This window comes from Panthera uncia, chromosome F1, assembly GCF_023721935.1.
Source record: "Panthera uncia isolate 11264 chromosome F1, Puncia_PCG_1.0, whole genome shotgun sequence".
Classification (NCBI taxonomy): Eukaryota; Metazoa; Chordata; class Mammalia; order Carnivora; family Felidae; genus Panthera; species Panthera uncia.
The window spans coordinates 53,692,180-53,717,986 of NC_064813.1; the positions used below are offsets into that span (position 1 = coordinate 53,692,180).

Consider the following 25,807-nt stretch of genomic DNA (forward strand, 5'->3'; position numbering starts at 1 on the left):
TGCATACAGAGAGACATAGGAGCTGAAATCATAGATAAAAAACTGTTAACAGTAATTAGATTTTGAGAATTGGAAGATAGGGAAGGTTGAAATGGTATCTTAATTTTTTCTCTGTATTTTTCCATGTAGTTTACAATTTTATATTAAATATTGGGTATTCATTATAATTTATAAAGTAAACAGTAAATAAATAGGAAAAAAAATATCCTAAGGCAAAAGTTTTCTTCTGAAAACACAAAATTAAACATATAAAATAAGTGACCATGAAGATGTAACTGATACAAAATTTGCCTTGCCACCGTGAAAAATTAGAAAACTGAACAAAATATGTGGAAAATTACTTTTAGACATTTTGATACAACAGACAGTGTAGGATTGTAATCTCTTAGTGAAAGGAAACAAATGAGGTTATCTAGACAGTTACTCCTACTTTACGCGTGGCAGTGGTTTCTGAACAAAATTCAAACTCAACAGCATAGTGTTCATATTGTCTAGCATCTGTTCCTAAATTAGTAGTAGGACAAAAATACAGCAAACTGTGACCTACACCCAGGAGGAAAAACAGCCAATTAGTAGAAACAGACCCAGAAATACAAAGATGATACAATTAGCATATAAGGTGTTTTAAGTAGCTTTCAAAACATGCATAAAGACTTAAAGGAAACTATATGCATAATGAGTTAAATGGAAATAAGAAGAAGATGAAACTTTAGAGATACAAAGCAGATTATCTGAAACAAAAAAATTCAGATGGATTTAACATCAGATTAAAATCCTGCAAATAAAACATTAGTGAACTTGAAGACTTTACAAATACATATTGTTGAGTAGAGCAGTATATAGAAGTTAATTAGATCAAATTGGTTAATAAGTGTTGTTAGGGTCTTTTATATTGCTGTTGATTTCCTATACAGTTGTCTTATTAATTATTCAGGGAGGCATGTTGAAATATCTAACTCTTACTGTGAATTTGTCTCTTTCTCCCTTTAGTTTTGTCAGGTTTTGCTTCACATATTTTGAAGCTCTATTATTAGGTGCATACTCATTTAGGATTATTACATTTTCCTAATAAATTAACCTTTTTATCATTATAAATATTTTATGCATGATAGTTTTTTATCTTAAGTCTACTTTAAATGTCAAAATTATTTTAAACTGTAAAACTATTTGAATAAAATGAAACAATTTTGAGATGCCATTCTTTCCTGTATGTGTGTGTATATATACACACATATACGTGTGTGTGTGTGTGTATATATATATATATATGTATATACATATATATACATATATACATGTATACACATATATACATGCATGTAGGTATTTAAAACTACTGAAATAATCTGAAACTTATAAAAAGTTCTAATGCAATACAGGTTTTTTTTCTCATAAATCATATGATGGTAAGTTGCAACCTGATGGCCCATTGTCCCCCAAATTTTTTCCACTTAAAGACATTGTATAACTATAATTCCACTTTGAAAATCAAGAAATTAACATTGATACATTTCTATCATCTAATCTTCAGACTCCATTCAAGCTTTGAAGTTGTTGGAATAATGTTATTTATAGCAAAAGAATCCTAAGTGTCTTATCTCCTTAGTTATCTTTAATATGGAACATTGTCACGGTCTTTCTTTGATTTTCATAACCTTACTACTTTTGAAGATCAATTATTTTGTAAAATTTCACTCAATTTGGATCATTCTGATTTTTTTTTCCTCTTGATTAGACTCAGGTGATGTATCTTTGGCAGAAATATCACAGAAATGATGCCATAATCTTTTTTATATATTCTACCCGGTACTACATAATTTTTATTTGTTTCATTAGTGATAGTCTTTATTTGGATCATTGACCAAGATAATTTCTGCTAGGCCCCTCTACTATAATGTTCTCTTCCCCCACCCCACTTTGTGTTTAGTAGGTATATTGTTTTTAATGTTTATTTATTTTTAGAGAGAGATTGTGACCTGGGGAGGGGCAGAAAGAGAGGGAGAGAGAGAATCACGAACCATGAGATCATGACCTGAGCCAAAATCAAGAGTTGGGTGCTTAAATGACTTAGCCACTCAGGTGCCCCCAGTAGGTATTTTTTAAAAGCAAGTAATTTGAAGCTGTGCATGTACTCCGTTCCTCATCAAACTTTCAATGTATTTATTTACTTATGCACATCATTATGGACTCATTGGTTCCTATTCAGTGGGTTAACATCACTTTTACTACTTATGTTTATGCTACCATTGTCCCACTCTTTCACAATGGGAGCCACTAGAAGCTTATCACTGTACCCTGATCATCGCAATGCTTTCTTGCTTTCTGACACAGAAAAAATGGGTTCCAGGCTCATCTTTTTCTTTTCCTGCCCTGGATCTGGAGTCATCTATTTCTTCAAGGAGCCCTTGCTTCTTTTAATGAGTGCCCTGCTGTTGGGTTGCTGCTCTCAGATTTTCTTAAGTGGACAGAGTTAGAAAATATGTGCATGTATGCATTTGCATGCAGTTTACGTCCGTACTGTATTCATCCATCCATCTGTCCACCTACCCATGTGTGTGTTGAAATCCATAAGTTTGCGTTGACAATTTCATTTCAAATCCAGCACCATGTGATTCACTCTAGTTTATCTCCCTTTCCTTTCCTTTCCTTTCCTTTCCTTTCCTTTCCTTTCCTTTCCTTTTTTTTTTTTTTTTAAACACTGAGAAACTGGGCTCTCATTATCCTTAATATATTGCTTAAGTTGATCAATTTTCTGTAATCAAACTCCTGTCACCATAACTGCCCTCTCTTTTATGGACACCCTTTTCATGTACTGTGGGCTCTACCTCTCCATGCTGGACCTGTTCATCAAACTGGATACTCTTTTCATCATTCTTGGGTTTTGATTCTCTGTTCTGGCTGCCTTCCTTGCAGAAACTTTCTTCACCTTTCCTCGACACCTAAACACTTAGACATTCTCTCCATAGGAACACTGTTCTTAGTTTGTGACATCCTACCCCAGGCTGCCCTTTCATGTGGATGTCCATCTTAGCCTACAAAGGCTTAGCCAGGACAATGTGACTCCCCATCCCCCAACACTCCTGTCCCCTCTACCACAGATTCCTGGTTTCTTTGCCCACTGCCAATTTCTTTTGGACTTAATTGTTCAGGAAATGAAGAGAAAGTAGAGGGAAAGGGTAGAAAAGTAAATAATAAAACATTTTGCAAATACATTATAAATCTGCATGTTAACTCCTACTTTATGATCTAATACATATGTATTTATGACTCATTATTCATTGAGCTGTGAAATAATAATGAGGACCATTAATGAAATCAAAACATGGCTTCTAGACTCTAAAATGTAGTTCTGTTTTTCAACAAGTAATTATTGACCTCTTATTAGGCACATGAGTGATAATTAAAGCATAAAGTGTAGATCAAACATAGTTTCTGCCTTTAAGGAGCTTGACATCCTTAACACCTAACAGTGAAATGATATGCAAAAATTATTTTACATAATCAATATATTTTATAATACAGGTCAGCTAATACTGGAATTTTATTCCTAGTATTTAAAATAGCTAAAATTCATATGATAATGAGAAGCAAAGATGATTGGGTTTTTAATCTAGTTTTTATTCAATAGCTAGTACACATAGGTCAGACTATCACAGTAAGGTGATATATAAAATGCGTATTTTTTGCACATTACGAGAAATATATTTAACTACACATTTTTTCATTTTCTGTTTATTGTCAATTAATTTCTAGCCACTAATGATACACATGAATATAGTGTTATCCAGGGTTATAGTACTTATTTCTAGTTGATGATGAAGTGACTGGAAACTTCCAGCTTTTTCTCAATGTTTTATTACATTCCTGGTAATACTTTTGGTCTTTCATCATTATTAATTCATTTAGTATTCATTGTGATAATACTGATCATAATAAATTTATTTCAAATTCATGTAGATGTCATATTTTATTCACTGCTATAGGATTTTCATTGTAATTTGGAACTAATTAATATACCATTAAAATAAAGTGTTACCCACATTTTTCATTTTAAACATAAAAAGTCTAGCAGTTCATGACATATTGTATGAGTATTCAGCATCCCAGTGGTAACCCAAGTATCTGTAAATTTCATTTTTAAGCAGTTAAAAGAAAAGCAACAGAAAAATGTGTATAGAAGTCGAATTACAGCATATAAGTTAAAACGTAGCAGTACATTAACTACTATTTTTTAAAATATTTCCCTTTAAGATGTATAGTTCTTATTAGTATGATATAATATCTGTGCTTATATTTATATGTGTTAGTGTTTATAACTCCAAAAGAGAGAATTTAATCTTCTTGACTATGTATTACATGTTAGCATTAATACCAGGCGAGATTAGAAAGCAAAATGGATCATTTGATTGCTTATTTTCTACATTCTAATGACAATTATATAAGTAAAGGGTAGGATCAAACTATACATTAGTTAAAAGGAAGTATTAGGTGTATCTGTAAATCTTGCTCAATTTTTTTCTACCTGTTTTGCAAAAGTAGTCACTTGTTGATTGTTGGTGGGGGAGGAAAAACAAGTGCTTTCGGTAATTTAAATAGAGTATATTAAAAAGAAGGAAAACAGAAAACATCTATAATCATATTAAATGTTAATGGTTAAACAGGGTTAAGAAACCATGAGAAATAACCATTATCATGAATTCTCCTTCACATCAGCCTTATCGAGTACAGTTATTCTTTCCTTTTTCCCACTCTGTCATCTTTGAATTGCCTGCTCTACTGGACACTGTGTTGCTGGATCATCTCTGTTGTTGCCATGAATGATATTTCATATCCTGCACTACCACATCCTCTCTTTCAGGCTAGGATAAGATTTGAGAAAACAGAAGATTCTCTCCGACCCTGCAACTCCTTGAAACATTGACCTTATTTTCATGACTTCTTCACAGTATTTGACACTAGTCGGTCATGGTCCTTCTTCCTGATACCCTTCCATTAACTTCTACGACAATGCAAAGTACTTGTCTCTTGTAATTGCGCCTTATTTTTCCCTTCCTTATTTAACATCCTTAAGTTTTCCGAGTTTCTCATTTATATAAACAAAAATTTTCTGTTTGTGTTCAAAGGCTGAATTACTTCCTACCAGCAATTTAATGAGTTCCTCTTCCACTAATTCTTACCGACACTTGGTATATCAGAAATTTTTGGTGTTTAGCCCTAGATCGTGATGTCTTTTCCATCTTAGTCTCAGCTTATTTTGTTTTAAGGAGATTGGTGCTCTTTTATGCCACAGAATTTTAATATTATATTTGAAAATGGCTTACCTGCATTCTTCCTTTTACCTTTTTTTCCCTTCTCTTTTTTCCTTTTTATTTACTTTCTATCTCCTGTTTTTATCCTTCCTCCCTCTCTTCTCCTTCAGGCACAATGATGGTTAAGAACCCAGCCTCTGGAGCCAGACTACCTAGGATCAGATTTCAGCTCTGATGCATATTAAGACCTTGGACATATCCTTATACCTCTGTCTGCCTTAGTATCTTCTTCTGTGAAATGGGGATACTATTTCAGTGTCGTGAGTAAGTGTAGTGAGGGAAGCTTGTGAATGGCAGTCTTCACAGGGGTTGAATATGTCTGTAATAGGTATGCCATTCCCTGAGAGAAAGCAGCTTTGGGAAGACAAAGGTTGACTGTTAGGAGAAACATCAATTAACTCAGGGGCCACCGGGAACGCATGTGGGACAAAATGGATTCGATTGCTGACTTTGAGATTTTAAAGTTTAGTGGAAAGACCATCATTAAACAGCACAATATATGGTTGTGTTAAATATTATAAAGAGCTATGAAGATGTTTAATAAAAAGGCTTAATGTGGTCTGAGGAGTCAGGGAAGGCTCCGTGGAGGAAAGGACGTCCGGCCATTCTATTTGCCATGTGGAGCACATCCAAGAATATAGTTTATATGTGTCTCTGCTATAATGTTGTACATGTGGTGTAAACATAAAACCATAATCAAACTTTCTTTTCTTCTCCTAATTGTCTAGTGTGTCCTCTTCACCTTACTCATTGGTGTGAATTTTCTCCACTACTCTTTTCCACATCTGGGTCGCTGACTGTTGCATAATCTTTGTTTTCTTTCTTTCTTTTTTTTTTTTTTTTTTTTTTTTGTGAGTCCTATACAGTCTGCTTTTTAGGTAACTCTCCTGCTTCTCTAGAACTATAATCCATCCGCTCCAACTGTTTGCCACCGACAGCTTAATTGCTCATCCGATTTTCTTTCTGTTAGCCAACATCATAGTATTGTCTAAGAATTTTATTTTTTGAGTAGGGGCGCCTGGGTGGCGCAGTCGGTTAAGCGTCCGACTTCAGCCAGGTCACGATCTCGTGGTCCGTGAGTTCGAGCCCCGCGTCGGGCTCTGGGCTGCCGGCTCGGAGCCTGGAGCCTGTTTCCGATTCTGTGTCTCCCTCTCTCTCTGCTCCTCCCCCGTTCATGCTCTGCCTCTCTCTGTCCCAAAAATAAATAAAAAAACGTTGAAAAAAAGAATTTTGTCTCCCTCTCTCTCTGCCCCTCCCCCGTTCATGCTCTGTCTCTCTCTGTCCCAAAAATAAATAAAAAAACGTTGAAAAAAAGAATTTTATTGTTTGAGGTTTCTTCCCCCCTTCTATTTTTTGTTTATGAAATACACAAATTTAATGAAAACTATATATTTAAGCTAGCATATCATGACCAAAAAAAAAAAACAAAAAACAAAAAAAACCCGAAAACCAAAAAACCTGTCCAAAGAAACATTATTTTGAGAGAATTAAAAAAAAAAAAAAAAAGTCAGAAATAAACAATTAGCCATTCTTTATTCATTCAGCAAACATAAAGTGCTAATTAGGTGCCAGCCAGCATTCTGGGAAAGAAATTCCTCTGTGGTGCACAGTACTTGCCTTCAGCAATATCACTTTATGCAGTAGGGGTGGGCAGGGAGAACTGGAATGACTGGCAAGATTAAGATGGAAATCTGTCTTGACGAAACCTTATTTTGCTGTAAGTCAGTGCAGTCTAACAACTGAATTTCTTGTCTCTTTCTAAACCCTATGGCCCTGCCCCCTGCTTGAACTTACATGGAGTTTCTGAGAATTCTATCTAGACTAGGCATTCTGTGATGGATTCATTTTACTTAGAGGCAATTCATTTAACTGATGCATTGAGTGCAACATGCAAGCATTTTAATCTTGCCTGATATGTGTAGTGGCATTCAAATAGTAAATTCAAGTAATTATGTTTTTAAAATAATGAAAACATGCACGTTGCCATTTTTATTTCCTTATAAAAATCACTGGTAAATTAATAAGTTGCAAAGTAGTGATTATAAAATTTAAAAAAAAAAAGTAAACTTGCTGATAGCACATGACCTCTCAGAGAAAGGTTAACTCTAAAAATATAGCTCATTATTTCTGAAATGCTTTATTTAGTATTTTAATTTTATTTAAAATGACATTTGAATTGTAATTATCATTTTGGAAGAAATTAAAGATTAAGTTTAACAGGTTGATTTGCTTTGGAATTATATTAGTCACTGATGAAATGCTTTAACAATTTCCTTTTAGTGCTGTAGATGTATTTAGAAAAAAGGAGTATGATGCAGCAGTTAAAATCCAGAGCTGGTTTCGAGGATGTCGAATTCGGGCATATCTCAGGTATGTGATTTTTGTCATAGAAACGTCAGATATATCATAAAAATATACTCCTCAGAAAATCTAATTTATTCATGTAAGTGCTCATTGCAAATAAGCTTTCATTTTACTTGTAATGAAGTTAATAAATTATATGATGCCCTTTTGGTTTTTTCTTACACATCAGAGCACTAAATTATATTGACCATATCTCTACTTTAAAAAATTCTCAATATCCTAAATATACTAGATTAGATTTTTTCTTCACATTCCATAGGATGTGACAAATGACTGGACTTGTATTTATAGGAATGAATTCACTGCTGAGAAAGCAAAAACAAAACAAAACAAAAAGGAAGCTATTCCAGTCTTCTCCAACATGTTGATATGTAAAGGCAAATGATGCCGGAATGCTGCCATGCTGCTTTTAAAGAGACAGAAATTGATCCCTGCTTATCTTCAGTGCTCAAACTTTCCTTCAGTCTCTTACAATTCCAAAAAATACTGCCCGGGATAAGGTGGAGGAAGAACATGCCTCGTATGTAAAAACTCACTCAGATGGCGAGCTGGGGATTATGATGTATAGTTCCTTCTATTAGCTAGTAGGAGCCAGACTTGAAGTTTGGGCACTGTACAAACTAGGAACATGGCGGCAAAGAGACTATTTTCTTTAATTGAGAAGATTAATAAGACATTAGCTTGGATAGACTGGGTAATATAAGGTGAAAGAGGAAGTGTTTCTCGACCTCGAGAACTATTTCTAAGTACTTACAGTGACTCACATCGATAGTGCCCGACTTATTTCTCAACATGTCCCTTTGACCAGTTTTATAGTCTTACATTCAGAAATATTTCCAAGAAATAGTACTGGAGAATAATTGAAATTTAAAAATGTCTAATCATAAGCCCAAAAGGAATACTGAATATTTATCTCTGCCTTTTTTTCTACCTCAAGAAATGAAGAATTCTACTGCAGAATGATAGTTCTACTTTTTAAAAGTACACCATAAACTTGGCTTTGAATTTTATTTCTTGAATTATAGAAAGGTATAGTCTAAGAAAAAATTTAAGAGTGAATCTGGTTCCAGGAAAGCATACTAATAAGTGTATGTTTTTCACAGGTATTTACACAGAGTAGCAACTGTTATTCAAAAATGTTGGAGAGGTTACTTAGGCAGACAACATTATCAACTAATTGTGAAGGTAAATATTATAAAGTTTTTATATATTAGCATTTGAATCATACAGTATGCTGTTAACTTACTCGCTTCAGTCATTTACACGCAGTTTGAAGTTATTGGTAGTGAATAATTATGTAAGAACAAAATTGGTTTTAAATTTTGGAATGAGACCTCTTCTGAGAAGCCTTTTCTGATTTTCCATGGGAAATTAATGACTCATGGGGCACTTGGGTGGCTCAGTCAGTTGAGTGCCCAACTCTTGATTTCGGCTCAGGTCAGGATATTGCGAGTTTGTGGGATCGAGCCCTACTTTGGGCTCTGGGATTCCTGCTTGGGATTCTGTCTCCCTCTCTGCCTCTCCCCTGCTTGCTCTCTCTCTCTCTCTCTCTCTCTCTCTCTCAAAATAAATAAACATTAAAAAAAGAGCCTGGGTGGCTCAGTGGGTTAAGCATTCGACCTCAGCTTAGGTCATGATCTCACAGTTTGTGAGTTCGAGCCCTGCCTCGGGCTCTTTGCTGACAGCTCAGAGTCTGGAGCCTGATTCCGATTCTATGTCTCCCTGTCTCTCTCTGCCTCTCTCTCTCTCTCTCAAAATTAAATAAACATTAAAAAAAAAAACAAAAACAAAAAAAGAGTTAATGACTCATTTATTTGTACCCGAACTACAAGAGATACTTGATTTTTGGTAAAGTACCTTTCACAGCGTATGCATTTATTTGCATTTATTTGTTGATGATTTCCTCTAGTTTCTGGATCGTGAGCTCTTTCTAAGTAGGCACAGTAGCCTGTTCATGTTTGGACTGTCGACCTCTGGACAAATTCCTGTTCCATAACATAGTGAATAAACATTTGTTGAATTGAAGTGCCCAAAATCAGTTCCACCAAATATAAAAATAAGGCACTTTCTCCTTGTGCTGCTTACCTTTGACTATTATTGGCTGTTGGGATATTTTAAAGATTTGCCTTAAGAAATGCAGTATACCACAACCATCTGTATCCATGATAGCCTTGCAGAAGTATATGATAGCATGCCAACATCTACTTCGTTCAGCTAAGACTTTTAGGAAATGAAGAAAAAAAAAATTTAATCTTTTTTAAATGTTTATTTGTGATAGAGAGACAGAGACAGAGTATGAGCAGGGGAGGGGCAGAGAGAGAGGGAGACACAGAATTCAAAGCAGGCTCCAGGCTCTGAGCTGTCAGCACGGAGCCCAATGCAGTTTGAACTCACTCACTGTGAGATCCTGACCTGAGCTGAAGTCGGAGGCTTAACCAACTGAGCCACCCAGGCGCCCCAGAGAAAAATATTTTTTTGATAAAAATGAGAAAGTTTTTAACCAGTACCCTACTTCATTTACCTTTTGGTTTGTTACTGTTTTCAATTGTGATTGTTTGTTTTTCATTTATTCTTGATTAGTTGCCTCTAAGTGAAATTAAAAGATGTAAATAGGAAAAGATAAGAATAAGGTGAAAATGTTTATTCAACACATTTATGAGCTAAACCTAGAAGATAGTCACTTCAGTCCCTACACCTGCACATATTTCATAATAACCTTCTCTAAATAACATGATTTTCTCAAGTTAAGTCCCTATACTTCTACTAATACTGTATGTTCCTAGTTAATTAATATATGTCACTTAAGTTCTTAAAATCCACCAAAAGACAAGTTTATTCTTTTAGCTCAACTGATTAAATAAACCCACTCTCCTGTCTATAACAAATGTAAAAGGCTTCTCATTAATCTCATCAGTTGTTAGCATGGGTTTCCTGTCTGGAACGCTAATCTCTTACATCATTGACATTTCAGACTGCTTAAAAAGTAATTTTTTAAAAATATTTATTTATTTTTGGGAGAATGAAAGCAAGGGAGGGGCAGAGAGAGGGGGGCAGAGGATTTGAATTGGGCTCTGTGCTGACAGGCTGACAGCAGTGAGCCCGATGTGGGGCTCTAGCCCATGAACTGTGAGATCACGACCTGAGCCAAAGTCGGATACTCAACTGAGCCACTCAAGTGCCCCAAAAAAGTAATTTTTAAATTTTGAAATAATTTCAGATTTACAGAAAAGTTGCAAAAATAGTCCAAAGAGTTCCCATATATTCTTTGCTTTATCGTTTTCTCTCTTGTTTCTCTCCCTACATGTTGTTTTTTTTTTTTTTTTGTCTTTTTTCTTTATGAATACATGTCATTAGTTACTTTGAATCATTTGAGACAAAGTTGCAGAAGTGATGCCCTTTACCTCTATGTTTTTGAGTGGTGTTTTCTACCATAACCATACTAAAATGATCAGAATCAGGAGACCATTATCTGTATAATGCTGTTAGCTAATCTATACACTGTATTCATATTTCATTGATTGTGCCAGTAATGTCATTTTTGGACATATTTTCCAAGATGTTACATTGTGCTTAATTGTTGTGTTTCTTTAGTCACTTTTAATGTGCTTAGCCTGTGGTTGCCTTTGATGACTTTGATGTTTCTGAAGAGTATAAACTATTTTTTAAGTTACTTCTCAATTTTGGTTTAATTATGTGTCTTTATTTTTAAGATTGAGGTTATGCATTTTTATCAGGAATATATCTCAATACATAATATTAGGAACATGATGTCAGTTTATCCCATGATAGCTGATGCTAACTTTGATAATTTAAAGTGGAGTCACTCACACTGTAGACTTATTGTATCTTATGAGGGGATATTTCAAGACTGTGTATGTATATCTTCTTTCTCATCAAGCTTTTTTTTTTAAAGTTTATTTATTTTTGAGACAGAGAGAGACAGAGCATGAACGGGGGAGGGGCAGAGAGAGAGAGGGAGACACAGAATCGGAAGCAGGCTCCAGGCTCTGAGCCATCAGCCCAGAGCCCGACGCGGGGCCCGAACTCACGGACTGCGAGATGGTGACCTGAGCTGAAGTCGGACGCTTAACCGACTGAGCCAGCCAGGCGCCCCTCATCAAGCTTTTTCATACTAGGTTTAGCATTCAATGATGGCTTTGGTCAGAATCAATTTTTATATTTGTTAAATAGCAATTTTCTAACTCTGTCATTCCTTCTACATTTACTTGTTAGCATATTAGTATAAGAAAGAGCTTTTTTTTTGGTCCTATTTTTTAAATTATTTACATCAATGTGATGTTCATGCTCAAATTGTTCAGCATGAACAGAAGCTCCGTCAAACCAACTTTTAATAGATTCAGATTGCTTAGAGGGGATGATCAAAAAATTAAAGTATTTTTTCCTGGAGTGCTGAGTGATTAAAGTATTTTTTCATGGAGTGCTGGGATCTTGATCCCATTATTCTTTAGTGGTTGGGGATCTATATCAATGTATAGACAAAGCAATGAAGTAGACCTATATTCATATGACGTTCCATGAACATTACTGACTTAACTTCCATTGTTGTAATTACTCACAAGCCACTAGTCAGAAGGTTATGAATTACTGAGACCTCTTTTTAATCAAATACACAAATATAAACATTTCAGTGACTATTGTTAAAGTATTCATCTTGGGAATCTATATTTATTCTAATGATGCTGGAGTTGCTAAAAAAAAATCTTAAAAAATTCATATAATGAGCCATTCTAGAAAATGTGTCTTGTTACTTTAATGTCTTAACTGAGTTTGGTCAAAAAAAGTATTACTCATGGGGCGCCTGGGTGTGTTAGTCGGTTAAGCATCTGACTTCGGCTCAGGTCATGATTTCACAGTCTGTGAGTTCGAGCCCTGCATTGAGCTCTGTGCTGACAGTTCAGAGCCTGGAGCCTACTTTGGATTCTGTGTCTCCCTCTCTCCCTGCCCCTCCCCAACTCGTGATCTGTCTCTGTCTCTCTCTCAAAAATAAATAAACTTAAAAAGAATAATTAAAAAAAGAGTATCACTCAGTATGATCACTAAGTTATTCTCTGGTTTAGGATCCAATTGTCTGAGCTCTTGGGGATGGGGGGAAAGGTGGAGATTTTCCTCATTTAGATTGGTTTTTGATGGTTTTTAAGTTTATTAAGTTGTAAGCTATTTTAGAATAAGTCTGTTTTATTTATCTATTTTTGCCATTATTACACAGTACCTAACATAAGGATCTCAAATAACATAATCAAATCTCAATAAGTAATTATTGAATGATATTAAAATAGCTGCCATTTACTGATTGACGAGTATGACTAAAATATTATAGTAAGCATTTTACATATTTATTGTGTATACCAACTAAAGTCTTATACCAGTCCTATGAATATCATCACCGTTTTATCAATGAAGAACTTTAATCTTAGAGGTGGTTATTTCCCCAAGGACATATTGTTACTGATAAGTGGAGGAAAGTTCAAACCCAGTTTGATGTGATTCTCAAACTGTTCGTAGTATTGAGTTGGTAGCAAACTGAAGTTAAGTTCATTATTGGAGATTTCCCCCCTTTGGCTTATACAGAAGTCCGTGAGGCTTAAGTAGTGTTAACATACCAGAGATCCCACCTTTGTGGAGCCTTCATTCAGGGGAGGCCCCTTGTCCTCGCCCATGGATTTGATCTCTCAATGTTCATCCTTTAACAACTCTATTGTTAGTGGGCCACATAAAGGGAATGGGAATTTTTGTTAGAGCCCTATCCCGATATCCCTAGTACTTTGAGTCCTGTCTCTTCCACAGCTGCCACCAAGTTTATTCCTAGAGTTTCAGCCACTTCCCAGAAGCAATAGGGATGCCAAATGTTGTATTTCCTTATTTCAGAAAGCTAATGCCCAGCTCCTTCCCAGGCACGTGGAATCTTTGCTCCTTTATTTCTCTTTCTCTGTCCACACCTCCCCTCTTACTATCTCTCTACCATTCTAGCATAATTTCTCAGAGCTCAGGTTTTAGGAAAGCAAAGCTAGGTAGATATAGACAGTCACTCATAAGCCATCTGAAGCAAGAATGCATGAAAGGACCTGCTACTTTCTTGGGTTGGGGAGTGGGGTGTGAATATTGTCTAAGTCTACATTAATTATCACACACATTAGTACACACTGTCACACACATAGTCTGTAGTATCTATGTTTAAACCATTTCCCATATTTATTCTGCATAATTCTTTTGGCCTAATAGCTATATACAATAATAATAATGCCATATACTACCCGATTAAGTCATAAAATAAGTGATAGAGGTTAGTGATTTTGAAACTTTAGTAACAGAACTCCCCCTTCATTAAAATTTTAGCAGAATTTTTAGCTCCATCTGGTAAACAGTGCAAGCAGTGCAGCTGTTTTGGAAGTTGAAGAAATTCAACTGCTTGGACCTTTTCCCTGTGGCCTCTATTGTCACCCAAGCCACCCCTGCATGATTCGAAGGCCACTGATTTAATTTGCTAGTCTGGGAAAGGATCACAAAAAGCTAATGATATTAATTGCCTAAGGGAGAAGAAAACTGGGTACTTGAGGAATAAACATAAGGAAGAGATTTTTTTAGTATTATAAACTCTCCTGTAGTCTTTGAATTTTAAGCAATGTGAATGCATTATCTATTAAATAAATTAATTAAAAAGGAAAGCCAATTTAAAAGGAACTCTCCCTACCAAACACAGGAACAGATAATAAGGGCTTCCATAGGGAGTTGATGTAATCTCCAAAGATCAAAGAAATGAGACATGAGCTGACCCTCAGGGGATTAGTGGATTGTAGACCAGGAAGGACATTTCAGTTAGGATCAGCATAAAGGAGGTTGTGAAATTGGGAATGAGCACGTTGTAATGGGAGACAGGAGGGGTGGAGCTCAGAGAGTTTGGGGAGTTGAAGAAGGTTGGTCAGGAGTTGAATGTGACTTTTATAATTTCCTACATTTGAAAAGGAATTTCTCATTTAAAAATTCTTTATATCCAATATTTCATATTTTCCAGTGATAATCTGTCAAGTAGAAAGTACACGTGTTATCTTCATTTTATTGATCACAAAATGGAGAGTCAGGAAGGTTAAATGATTCACCTAAAGTTCTTAGTTCCTGATATGTATAGATCCACATGCTAACCCCTTAAGGATTTTCTCTGCATGTCCCTCAGATACCCCAAACCTGCCCCTCCTTACGTATTCCTTTATTCAGATAAACGGTACAACCATTCAACCAAAAATCCAGTAATCCCAGACTCCCCACTACCTCCTTCTCCCTACCCTTTATCTCCTATCAGCCATCAAACACCCTCCATTTCCCCTCATAAAAGTCTCTTGATTTCAACCTAAATGTCATCATTTTGCTCCCATGTGGACATTCCTTCTTGCCATAGCCTACAGTATGGAGTTCTCACTCTTTCATTTGACATGTCAGGTGTTTCATGGTGTCCCGGTTTCTTCTTCTCTGATCTCACCTGTATAAAACATATGCACCTGTGTAAAATATGCCGGGACACATTAAATCATTGCCAAATGATTGCCAAATCAATTGCCATTAAATCATTGCCAAATCACATGGCCAAAACATGCAGTGTCCCACAGATTTTTTTGTAAATGCCTTTTACCCTGCTGGAATGCCCTTTTGCACTTTGACTTCCCTCCCATTGCTACAAATCCCTACTTCCTGTTCTAGACTTAAAGATTAACCTCTCTGCTCTCCTGAAGCTGCGTGTACAATGGTGGGAGACAGGAGATATCAGGTGTGCCTTCCTAGCTTTGTTCATGTAGGCATTTGTCCCACTGTGATACATTTGCTTATTTACATCTCTTATTTGACTGAGAACTGAATAGTGGTGACTTTTCAGTTTACTGCATCTTAAACTTATCACAGTCAATGTCACATAGAAAGCCTATAGAAATGTTTGCTAACTAAATGATTCACAGGGATTTATGTTGGATGAGTCTTGCTTATGGTCAACGTAACTGATGATTAGTATCAATATGGGCCAAAACTATTCACTACCCTCTTCTTCATAAAAGAATGATTCTTTCCCATCTCATTGATTTTGGACTAGGCCAGGTGCTTTGAGCAGATGGGCCACACTCAAGGTGACATTTTAAGAGGCTTTCTCCCTCTTTCCTTCTTACATAAGATAGGCCCATGTCCATCTTGGGCTGCTCCTTCATCCTTGGGGTTAAGATGAAGAAATGTAGAGCCAACGTAGCTACAGGGAACCCTAGTCGACAGTTAATGTAAGTGAGAAATGTTTTGTTTTGTAAGCTACCGAGATAGCTGCATTTTTATCTCAGCAAAGCTGATTAATGGTTATAATGATAACAAAAGCATGCATGTTTATAAGAAACATTCTGAATGGGGCACTCAGTGAAGCTTACAAAAAGATGTTTTGAGCTTTTTGAGTTTGTGATGATGTTAGGACACCTCCATGTGGTGATATCTTGTAAGGCGATTTTGCCGTCTCTGCAGAGTGTCTGGCATATAATAATTAACACTCAACAAATGCTTATTAAAGTGAACTATTGCATGGGAGTTTAGATTAAGAGTCAGAGCTGGAGATAAAGATTTTAGAGCCATCATTGCAAGATGACAGGATTCTCTACCTGAAGGAGAAAAATATCTTAAGAGTAGAGCAGAGGACCAAGAATTGAGGCTTGTGGAATGCATTAGGGAGGATTTAGGCAGAGGAAAGGGGTATAGACAGATAATAACTAGAAAAGCAGAGACACAAGGTCACAGAAAGCAGAGGAGAGAACTGATGAAAATTTGGCATTGTCAACAGTCTCAGATGTGGCAGAAGTCAAACAGAAAGTGAACTGAGAAAAGAGAGAGGTCCTAGGATCTCCTTAGATAGGTTCAGTAGTTCTAGACAGCTTCCCTCAAAATTCTATGAACTAAAAGATTTCTATCCAGCTTTTAAATAATTTTCATAGTGACACCAGCTAGCTTATCTAGTCCTAAAGTATCATGGGTTCTCTACCACAGTGCCCTCATTAACTCAGGATAATAGATCATTTCCAATTATCTTTTGTGATTTGGCTCTTGCTTCCTTCATGAGTATTGTTTTTGTTTCTTTTTTTCTCAACCTCCATTTCTGGCCTTCCTGCTGACTTCCAGGCTTCTGTGTCTGGCAACATAAACCAAATTTGTCCATCCTAGGGGTCCCGGATTGTTGATTTACAACCTTAAACATCTTTTCCTGTTAGTGAGGATATGCTCTGATTCTTCTTTTTTAATAACAACAATTTGATGGTTATCTAGTGTAGTGTGTGTGCTCTGTGCATAATGCATTTCCATACCTGCTGAGCAGTCTGCTCTTCCTGTTGGAAACTCAAGAGAGTCCTACTGTTACGGGACCTTTCTTGTTTTCAACCACTCTGCTTTATTTCATAAGTGGTGAGGTGAAAACAGTCGTTCTTTGGTGATAAGTACCTGAGAAATGTTGAAATATTTTTTCATCCATGTCATTTCAAGCACTAGCATTTTGAGTGTTACCTGAGTGAATTCATCACTATAACCTCTATAGGATAGTTGTATACATCTTGATATCCTTTTAAATTTTCTTTTCTTTCTTTTTTTTTTTACATTTTATCATTACATAGTTTACTTTATGTTTAATATCAAATGCACTATTTTTTCTCACCACTCGGAGAGCAGTAAGTAGAAACACTACCCTAATGTACATGATTAATTCTATATGCATTATAAATAAATAAATAAATAAATAACTATAGTCCTAAACAGCTCAGTTGAGATCATTCAGTGAATAACATGTATGGCAACCACATTAACAGAATTTAATTAAAACTTTGTGCTGAAGTGTGAATAGCCTATGGTAGGACCATTTAATTTACTAAAACACTATTAAAAAATAGATTATTCCTCAAATTATAAAAGTCATTTTCTATATTGCTGAAAATCACAGCTCACAATATTTATATAATGCTTACCATTTTACTGCTTCTTACAAAGTTTTCGTATTAGGTTAGTAGTTGAAGGAGTAACAATGGAAAGAAATTTTATTAACTTTAAGTGGGACAAAAGATGCCATCTACTATAAAATTCCATTATATGTTGTCATGATAAATACCAGCAGGGTTTTTTTTTTTTAATGGATAGTAAAAATATATAAAATATTGGTCACTGTTTTAAAAACTAATGAGATTGACACAGTTACTTCTACAGACATTTTTATTTCTCTTAATTAGATGAATAAATGTTTCTTTGATAGTTACCAACTCTTTTTATGAATTTCTGTAGAGGACTTCCAAATAAGTGGTAAGTTAATAAGGCAACATTTATCACCCATTAGTGTCAGAGCAAAAAACTGAAACATATTTTTTCCCTTCAAGGTCTTGCATTTTAGATAAATATCAAAGGCTAGATAACTTAAGTTTCTGACCTCCAGATATTAACTTAAAACTTTCTTAATATGTTTTCATAATTATGAAATTAATTTAGATTTGGTTCCCCTGCTTTTAAAGATTATATTAATAATAACTGTGAGAAATAGTATAATTGGCTTTTAATGTGTGTGTGTGTGTGTGTGTGTGTGTGTGTAAAAAGAAAGGGTATTTTAAAAATCAGCTGTTGATAATGAACAGATTGGTATCAGTTGCCAACAAACAAGGCAAAGCATATGCACAAAATACTCATGATTATTTGGTAATAAATCATTTTAATGATTATACTCAAAATTATGAAATGAGGATGGCACTGATGTGGAAAATAACAAAGGCTCAGGCTCATCAGATCTGTTATCCATATGTGCATAGCTTCTAAAAGTTCCATTGTCATCACTTTAAGACAAATTTTTCCTTTGTACTGCCCAGTCGAACAAATAAAGCCAGTTGATCTGGTCAAGTTTATATAGATGTATTACTCAAAATTATTACAAACATGTATTGTTTTAGGTATTCTGCTTTTGATGAGAAAAGGGGAAAAAAAGAGAGAGAAAAACAAACCAAGAAACAGACTTAAGTATAGAGAACAAACTGATAGTTACCAGAGGGGAGGTGGGTAGGGGGATGATTGAAATAGGCGAAGGGGATTGAGGAGTGCACTTGTCTTGGTGAGCACTGAGTTATGTATAGAATTGTTTAATCAATATAGTGTACACACGAAACTAATATAAGTACGTGTCATCTATACTGGAATTGAAATAAAAAACTTAAGAAAAAAAATTTTTAAAGTGTTCTGCTTTTGAAAATGATTAACCATTTCTCCCTTGAAACTCATCTTTTTTTTTTTTTTTTTTTTTTTGGTTTTCAACCTAAATACTCAACAATAAAGGAAATATGAAATAATTTGTGGTATATTCCATATAGCAAAATACCACATAGCCATTGTATATAAAAATATGTGAATGAGGAACTTAAAAATGGGGAACAAGAAATATCTGTTCTAGATCTATACAGATCAAGGTGGAAGAACCTTTAAGAGAAATTAAGCCACTGGAGTTGAAGGAGAGGAATTGGCATTAAGAGTTTAAGACTTAAGAGGGGAACACTTCTAGTTCACAAGGTCTGGAACAAGGTTAGAGGAATGTAAGGTACACTGAAGTGTTGGTCATGACCTGAGCTGAAATCAAGAGTCAGATGCTCAACCAACTGAGCCAATCAGGCACCCCTGTTGCTGTCCTTTTTAAAGGAGTCCTTTTTACTGGTTTGTGAAAGTATGCTTTGGAACTAGGAGAACGCCAGCTTCCTCCAGTTGATGGCACTTGGAGTGGGCAAGAAAAGATAGTTTGTCCTATAAATGCTTGCAAGAAAAACAGGAGAGAGAGGATTTGGACAGCTAGCAAAGAATGATAAGACATTTTGGGCAAGGGGACTACTATGGGCATGGAGGTGAAGAAATGAAAATAGTAATTGGATCAGAATGAGCTTTAAAGGAATGGAGTGGTGAGAGATAATTGGGGGAAAAAATTGGGACCTGATTGTGGTGAGGTTTGAATATCACTTGACCTCTAAGAGAGTGGTTCTCATTTGTCCCCAATCACTCTCCCATTGTAATTCACCTGATAGAAAAAAGAAATAAAGAGAGAAACTCAAAATATGAAACATGCTCCATCGGTAATTATGATCCAATCCCACTGAATAGCAGCCCTGTCCAAAAGATTCACATGGATATTAACCGCTCAGAAAATTGTGTTTTTAAAAAGGATACATCCTCCAAAAAAATTTTTTTTTCTTTCAGAAGCTTCTAAAAACTGAGCTGGATCACATGGCAAAGGCCATACAGCTAACAAATAGTTGATTTAGTGTTGAAATGCTGTTTTTATCCCAGAAATTCTTCTTGCTCTTTTATAAATGCAACATATCAATTCTGTTTAGCCTTCTTTCTCTCTTTCTTTCCCCCCTCCCACTTTCCCTTCCTTTGTTTCTTCAACAAACATTTGGGGAAACATCTAAAATTGAACATCATATTTTCATTACAAGGAACTAACACCATTTATGCCTGATTTTCAGCCCAGTCTTAGTAGACTTGTACCTTAATGATAAAATGGGAAATTAATAAATAGTAAGAAAAATTTTAAGACTTTTGTCTGCTGAGAAATTACAGTAGCTTGTCATTCTTGGATATGTTATTAATATTTAGTGGCTAGGATACTCTTTGCTTATCCAACTTCAAGGAATGGAAAAAAACAAATTTCTAGAACAATTCTAAAAAATAATATTAGGAACAAGGCCTTTGGTATGTTTATATTTTAACTACTTCATGTAATCCAAAGAACAAACACTAGTATAACAAACAGTCATCATTGCTCAGAATGGAAATAAAAAGACTTAGATGACATAAATTTTACAAAGTTTTAAAGTGTCTGTGTCTCATAGATAGCTCATGGAAATGAACAATTCACCTCCACCAATGTTTTTTGTTAGTGTTTTTTATTTTATTTTTTTTAACCTTTTTTTTTTTTAATTTTTTTTTTTAATGTTTATTTATTTTTGAGACAGAGAGAGAGCATGAACGGGGGAGGGGCAGAGAGAGAGGGAGACACAGAATCGGAAGCAGGCTCCAGGCTCTGAGCCATCAGCCCAGAGCCCGAAGCGGGGCTCGAACTCACAGACCGCGAGATAGTGACCTGAGCTGAAGTCGGACGCTTAACAGACTGAGCCACCCAGGCGCCCCTTAACCTTTTTTTTTTTAATGTTTATTTTTGAGAGAGACAGAGCACGAACGGGGGAGGGGCAGAGAGAGAGAGGGAGACAGAATCAGAAGCAGGCTTCAGACTCCTAGCGGCCAGCACAGAGCCCGACGCGGGGCTCAAACCCGCCAACCGCGAGATCATGACCTGAGCTGAAGTCGGGTACCCAACCGACTGAGCCATCCAGGCGCCCCTTGTTAGTGTTTTTTTTTTAATTGTGGTAAAATGCACATAGCATGACATTTACTATTTTTACCATTTTTAACTGTACTGTTATTTATTATTTAGTGGTATTAGGTATATTTACATGTTTTATGCAACTATCATCACCACCCATCTCCAAAATCGTTCCTTCATTTCAACTGGAAACTCTGTACCCATTTAGCAATAGCTCCCTGCTCTCTTTAACCGCTGGTAACTGCTATTCTCCTGTCTCTGTGGGTTTGACTATCCTTGGTACCTCTTGTAATCGAGATCATGCTCTACTTTTCGCACATGTATTATTTTTGTTACTTTCCAAAGCAAATACATTTAATATCAGTTAGTGGTTCAAATGAGAATGGTGCATGGGAATCAAAGTGCTGTTCCACCTTTTAACTATCAAATTCAGAATGCTTACACTAAAAAGCTAGCTCTGTTTTTTTCTCTTTGTTCAGAATAAAATTTAACTTCTTACTTTAGGAATTTTACTTATTGTTAAATTACGTACTTTTTGCTACAAAATGTGTAGTAGCACCAGTGAAAATCCCTTCTCTAATTATCATCAACCGTGTCCTAAGCACCGTAAATATTTTATCTCATTTTAATCTTCACCGAACTCTGTGGAGTATGTACTGTTCCATTTTGTGAGCCTGGGAGCCACGACCGGCAGACTTGAAGGAACTCGTTCAGAGCCACACAGCTGGTAAAAGCAACATCCGGGACTGAACTCGCTTCTGTAGCTGGAGAGCTCACACACACTCCGTGCCGCTAACTGAACAGCCGTGTAATAAAGCTGAGAAACACTACCTTTTTCTGAACCCACACTTTCTCAAAAATGTAAATTTTAATGTTTCTTCTGTAATAAAACATTTAGTGGTTTCATCTGCCTCGATGTGACTTGAGGAAATATGGTATTAAAGTAAATCTTTTAAATTCACCTCCAACACCAAGAATTATGCCTTGCTTGCTCTGATGAAGAAAGAGAATTTAAAGTAAAGCAACATCATTGTGTTCATTTGTAAATAACATATTGCAGCCAACTGGTTCTTAATTGCTCAGACTGTTGATAAATAATCCAGGCCTGCTGCTCTCCACAGACAATTTGCTTTGGATCAGACCAGGCAATTCAAACAATACTAATTACAGTGAAAACCTTTGTATGAATTTTTGTGTGTTGCAGGGACGAAAACCCCTATATAAGTGGTTAAGGCACTTATCTCTGATTTTTACCTAAACATAACACCTATTACCTGAGCTCAAGTTCTATCAGTCAATGCATTTTGATTGAATAAGAATGGATCTAGTAATATTTTGTGTTAAAAATATATATTTCATTGCCCTTACTGTTTATTGTACTGTCATGAATTATGTTAATTCTATATTTTTGACTGAAAGATATAACAGACACAGAAACTTCATTTAAAGCAATGTTTTCATTGAAATAAGCCATATTGCTACACGATTATGGAGTGTAACAGAGATTTGTTTATTAATAGACAAATGTGTCTATACTAGAAAGAAACCAAGACCTCAGGAAGTCTTTGCTATATCAGGGGATTTGCTGTAACATGATATCATTGTATTTATGATTTTATGGTGTTAAAATGAATATTAAATGAAACAAAATTCCCAAGGATTACTCAGGAGGCAGCTAAGTACATAACATTTTGTACAGATGGTTGGAAGGCACAATTTTGCTCCATCACTGCATCCATATCCTTGAACGATTTCGACTGAAGACAGCATTTCTTTGAATTTTTCATTAAACCAGACGTCTTGAAATATGAATTCCTTTTATGTTTCTGTGAGTTTTGGCTAAAAGAACCCCAGTGAATAAATCATACAATACTACGTGTCACCAGCACTTGTGAATATTTCTGCTTTGTTATTCTATTCTCAGTAGAGCACCATTGATTATCAAACTCAGCGGAGAGCATTTTATGATCATATATCTCCATTAGCTCCTAGTTTGACTACCATAGATTTTTCTGGTTAAGCCTGCATTATGTATTAGGAAGCCTATCTCTTCAATACAAAGTTTGATTTCATTTTTCTAAGCCTAGAACTCTTATTATGTATTATGTATAAAGATTCTTATCTTTTATATGTAAAAATAGGCTGCACTGTCTTTGTGTAACTGGAATATATGCCATCTTTTTTTTTCTTGATTCACAGTTAGAATTTTGTACTATGAAGATGAATCTCTACAACGCAATGGCTGTCAGGGTAAATATTTCTTCACTTGTTAAACAAATGAAAAGTCAATTGTGCCCTGAGTTCGCTTTTAATAAAACGAGCAAACCAGAATAATGCAAATTTGATTGATATGCTAATGGTTAGAGAGAAAAGAGTACATAGTTAAAAAGTTAGTTATACTAAATAATCTTGGCAGTGTTAAAAATTAGAGTAAAATGTAAAACATGTAATTATCAGTGCTTATGTTTTAGAATGTTAAATATCTCTGAGCCATAAGTAGAGAAAGACCGTAAATATTAATGAAGCAATGTATTAGTTTCCATATGTTGTATAGAATATTGTGATAAATAGTTGAACATGGTTCTGGAATATAAGATGCCGGCCCAATACAAATCAATTAGAAATTATTCATATGATTTAACAGTAATAAAGTCAGTTTCCATCTTCGAAGTTTTATTTCTATCATCTCTGTGTTCATTTTTATGTGTTATTTTCCTAATGGGAAGCTGAACTTAGTGATTATGAGGCTGGCTTGGTTTCTGCCCAGATTTTGGGAGTGAGCCCAACAAAAGTATTATCTCTCTTGTCTCAGACAGTATGGTAATAGCTTAATTGTGGCGCTATTATAAATGGAGGAATTACTTTGGTGAATTTCATTAATGTTCTTAAAACTTATGTTGCCTTACTATATTCTCTTTCATTGATCTATGAGTTCTTCTGCTAATAATGTCCTTTATTTTGGATGAGGCAAGGTAGTAAAATACCTTCTGACTGTCCTGTGCTGAACTATGGCAGGTGAATTAACATTACTTTGATGATTTATACTGTTTTGGGAAGGGGTCTTTCCTCTACAGGTATGGGTGTGCACAGAGCCTGGCCCAGGGACAGTCTGCACGTTCAGTCTGTTCACCTTTCTGTTCTTTGCGGTCTAGGGGAAAAAGGAAAAGGAAGAAATAGGTCTTTTTGCTTCTTTTCCTGAACCAGAGGTAGAGACTATAGCTGCAGTGGGCTATTTTTACCTTTGTTAATGTATTACTATAGGAAAAGAATTTGGTTCTCCTCTTTTAATGGGAATGCTTGAATCTGGGAATTTAGGAGATTTTGATTCTCTGCATAGCTCTGCCAAAGACCTAACATCTGTGCCTTCAACACTGTTAGGTTCTTCCTTTGCTGCTTACTTTGTGTCGGACGTGTCTGCAAAGTAAAAACCAACAGATGACCGTTACGGTAAAGCAGTTGATGACCTAAGACTTAGATGCCTCCCTAGGTCACCAGGGGAGAGAGAAAGAGCACCAGAAGACAGAGTTAGAAAAATGCATTCTGTTGTTATTTAGCCCCCAGTCTTCTTATTGAATTCTTATCTGGCTTGAATCATGATTCTGTTTACCTAGATTAGAAGTATCTAGGTAACACTTGGAACACAGAGTTTTTGACTTACTCCAACATCATACTAAAACCTTCATTTCCTAGTAGCATCGCCCAATGTCAACTTGTCTTTGATTAATGTCAATCGACAATGTTGAACTTTACCTGAGTCCTGGGATCATGGAAAACAACAAAGTTTTAAAAAACCCCCACCCTTTGGGTTCTGGAAACAGCTTACTGCAAAAAGAAAAAACAAAAAATTTACCCTTCACCACATGACTTATATAAGAGGCACAGATATGCCCTTTGTTTATCTATGACACGGCCAGTGCCCACCTTCCCAAGTTTCCATTCTTTACCTCACAAATGATTAGCAGAACTGCTTGTCCCCATTGATCAATTGGAAAAACATGTTTATTAACCAAACTGTGATTAAGGTTCTCCCCTTCCCCCTGAACTTTAGCTAGCATAGAATACCTCCTCCTGAGAATAGGCTGGCTTCCCAGTAAAACATTCTCTGATCTACTGTACAATTATGCCACCCTTTCATCCCACTTCTGCATATCAGGTTCTTTCTAGCCTCGTTTATATCTTCCTGTAAAAGAAAAACTATTTGTGCCGAATTCTTGACATACTTGCAGATCTTATGGTCAAAGTGCTCTCCCTCTGGCAGTAGTCCAATCCATCTATGGTGGTGATCACAATACTCCCTCTTCCTTGCAATAATTCTTTCAAATAAAGTCTCTCTTGCTATGTCTGGGTTTATTTTTTATTTGATACATTTCAGGAGAGAAGAGTAGAGGTGTGATGCAGTGGCCATTAAAGTGAGGCAGAGGAAAACTTGAGCTGATCGACTAAAGATGCATAGGAGTGTTTGTGAGCCATGTGGAGGATGTAAACACTACTGTGGGAATTTATAATAAAGACACTTCTCTTAGGAAGATGTTCAAAGACTGCCTTCAGAGGTTTGGATGAGTTGACTTAGTAACAGACTGGGTACTTACTTCATGTTCCTAAGATGAGGAGTCAGGAGAGGGGCTTACTTGCATGGAGGCCAAAATGATTGCCTAACAAAGATGAAATTTTAGCACTGGTTGATCACAGTGACCAGAACTGAATTTATTTGTAAGGAGTGAATTTTTGCAAGATGGGGCTCAGAAGACTTTACTTTCTGCAAGAGTGAATGGCT

At 35.7% G+C, this 25,807-nt stretch overlaps 1 protein-coding gene across 4 annotated transcripts in view; it reads left to right on the forward strand.

The window, feature by feature from the left end:
- The window catches only part of SPATA17 (spermatogenesis associated 17), a 201,468-nt gene that overhangs the window by 4,215 nt on the left and 171,446 nt on the right, over positions 1–25,807 (forward strand). For 3 of the 4 annotated variants that reach the window (XM_049635223.1, XM_049635225.1, XM_049635226.1), the window contains exons 2-4: positions 7,590–7,679; positions 8,777–8,858; positions 23,233–23,283. In XM_049635223.1, the coding sequence (XP_049491180.1) occupies positions 7,590–7,679; positions 8,777–8,858; positions 23,233–23,283 (223 nt within the window). The remainder of the gene's footprint in view (positions 1–7,589; positions 7,680–8,776; positions 8,859–23,232; positions 23,284–25,807) is intronic. The other variant, XM_049635224.1, reaches the window with a different exon arrangement.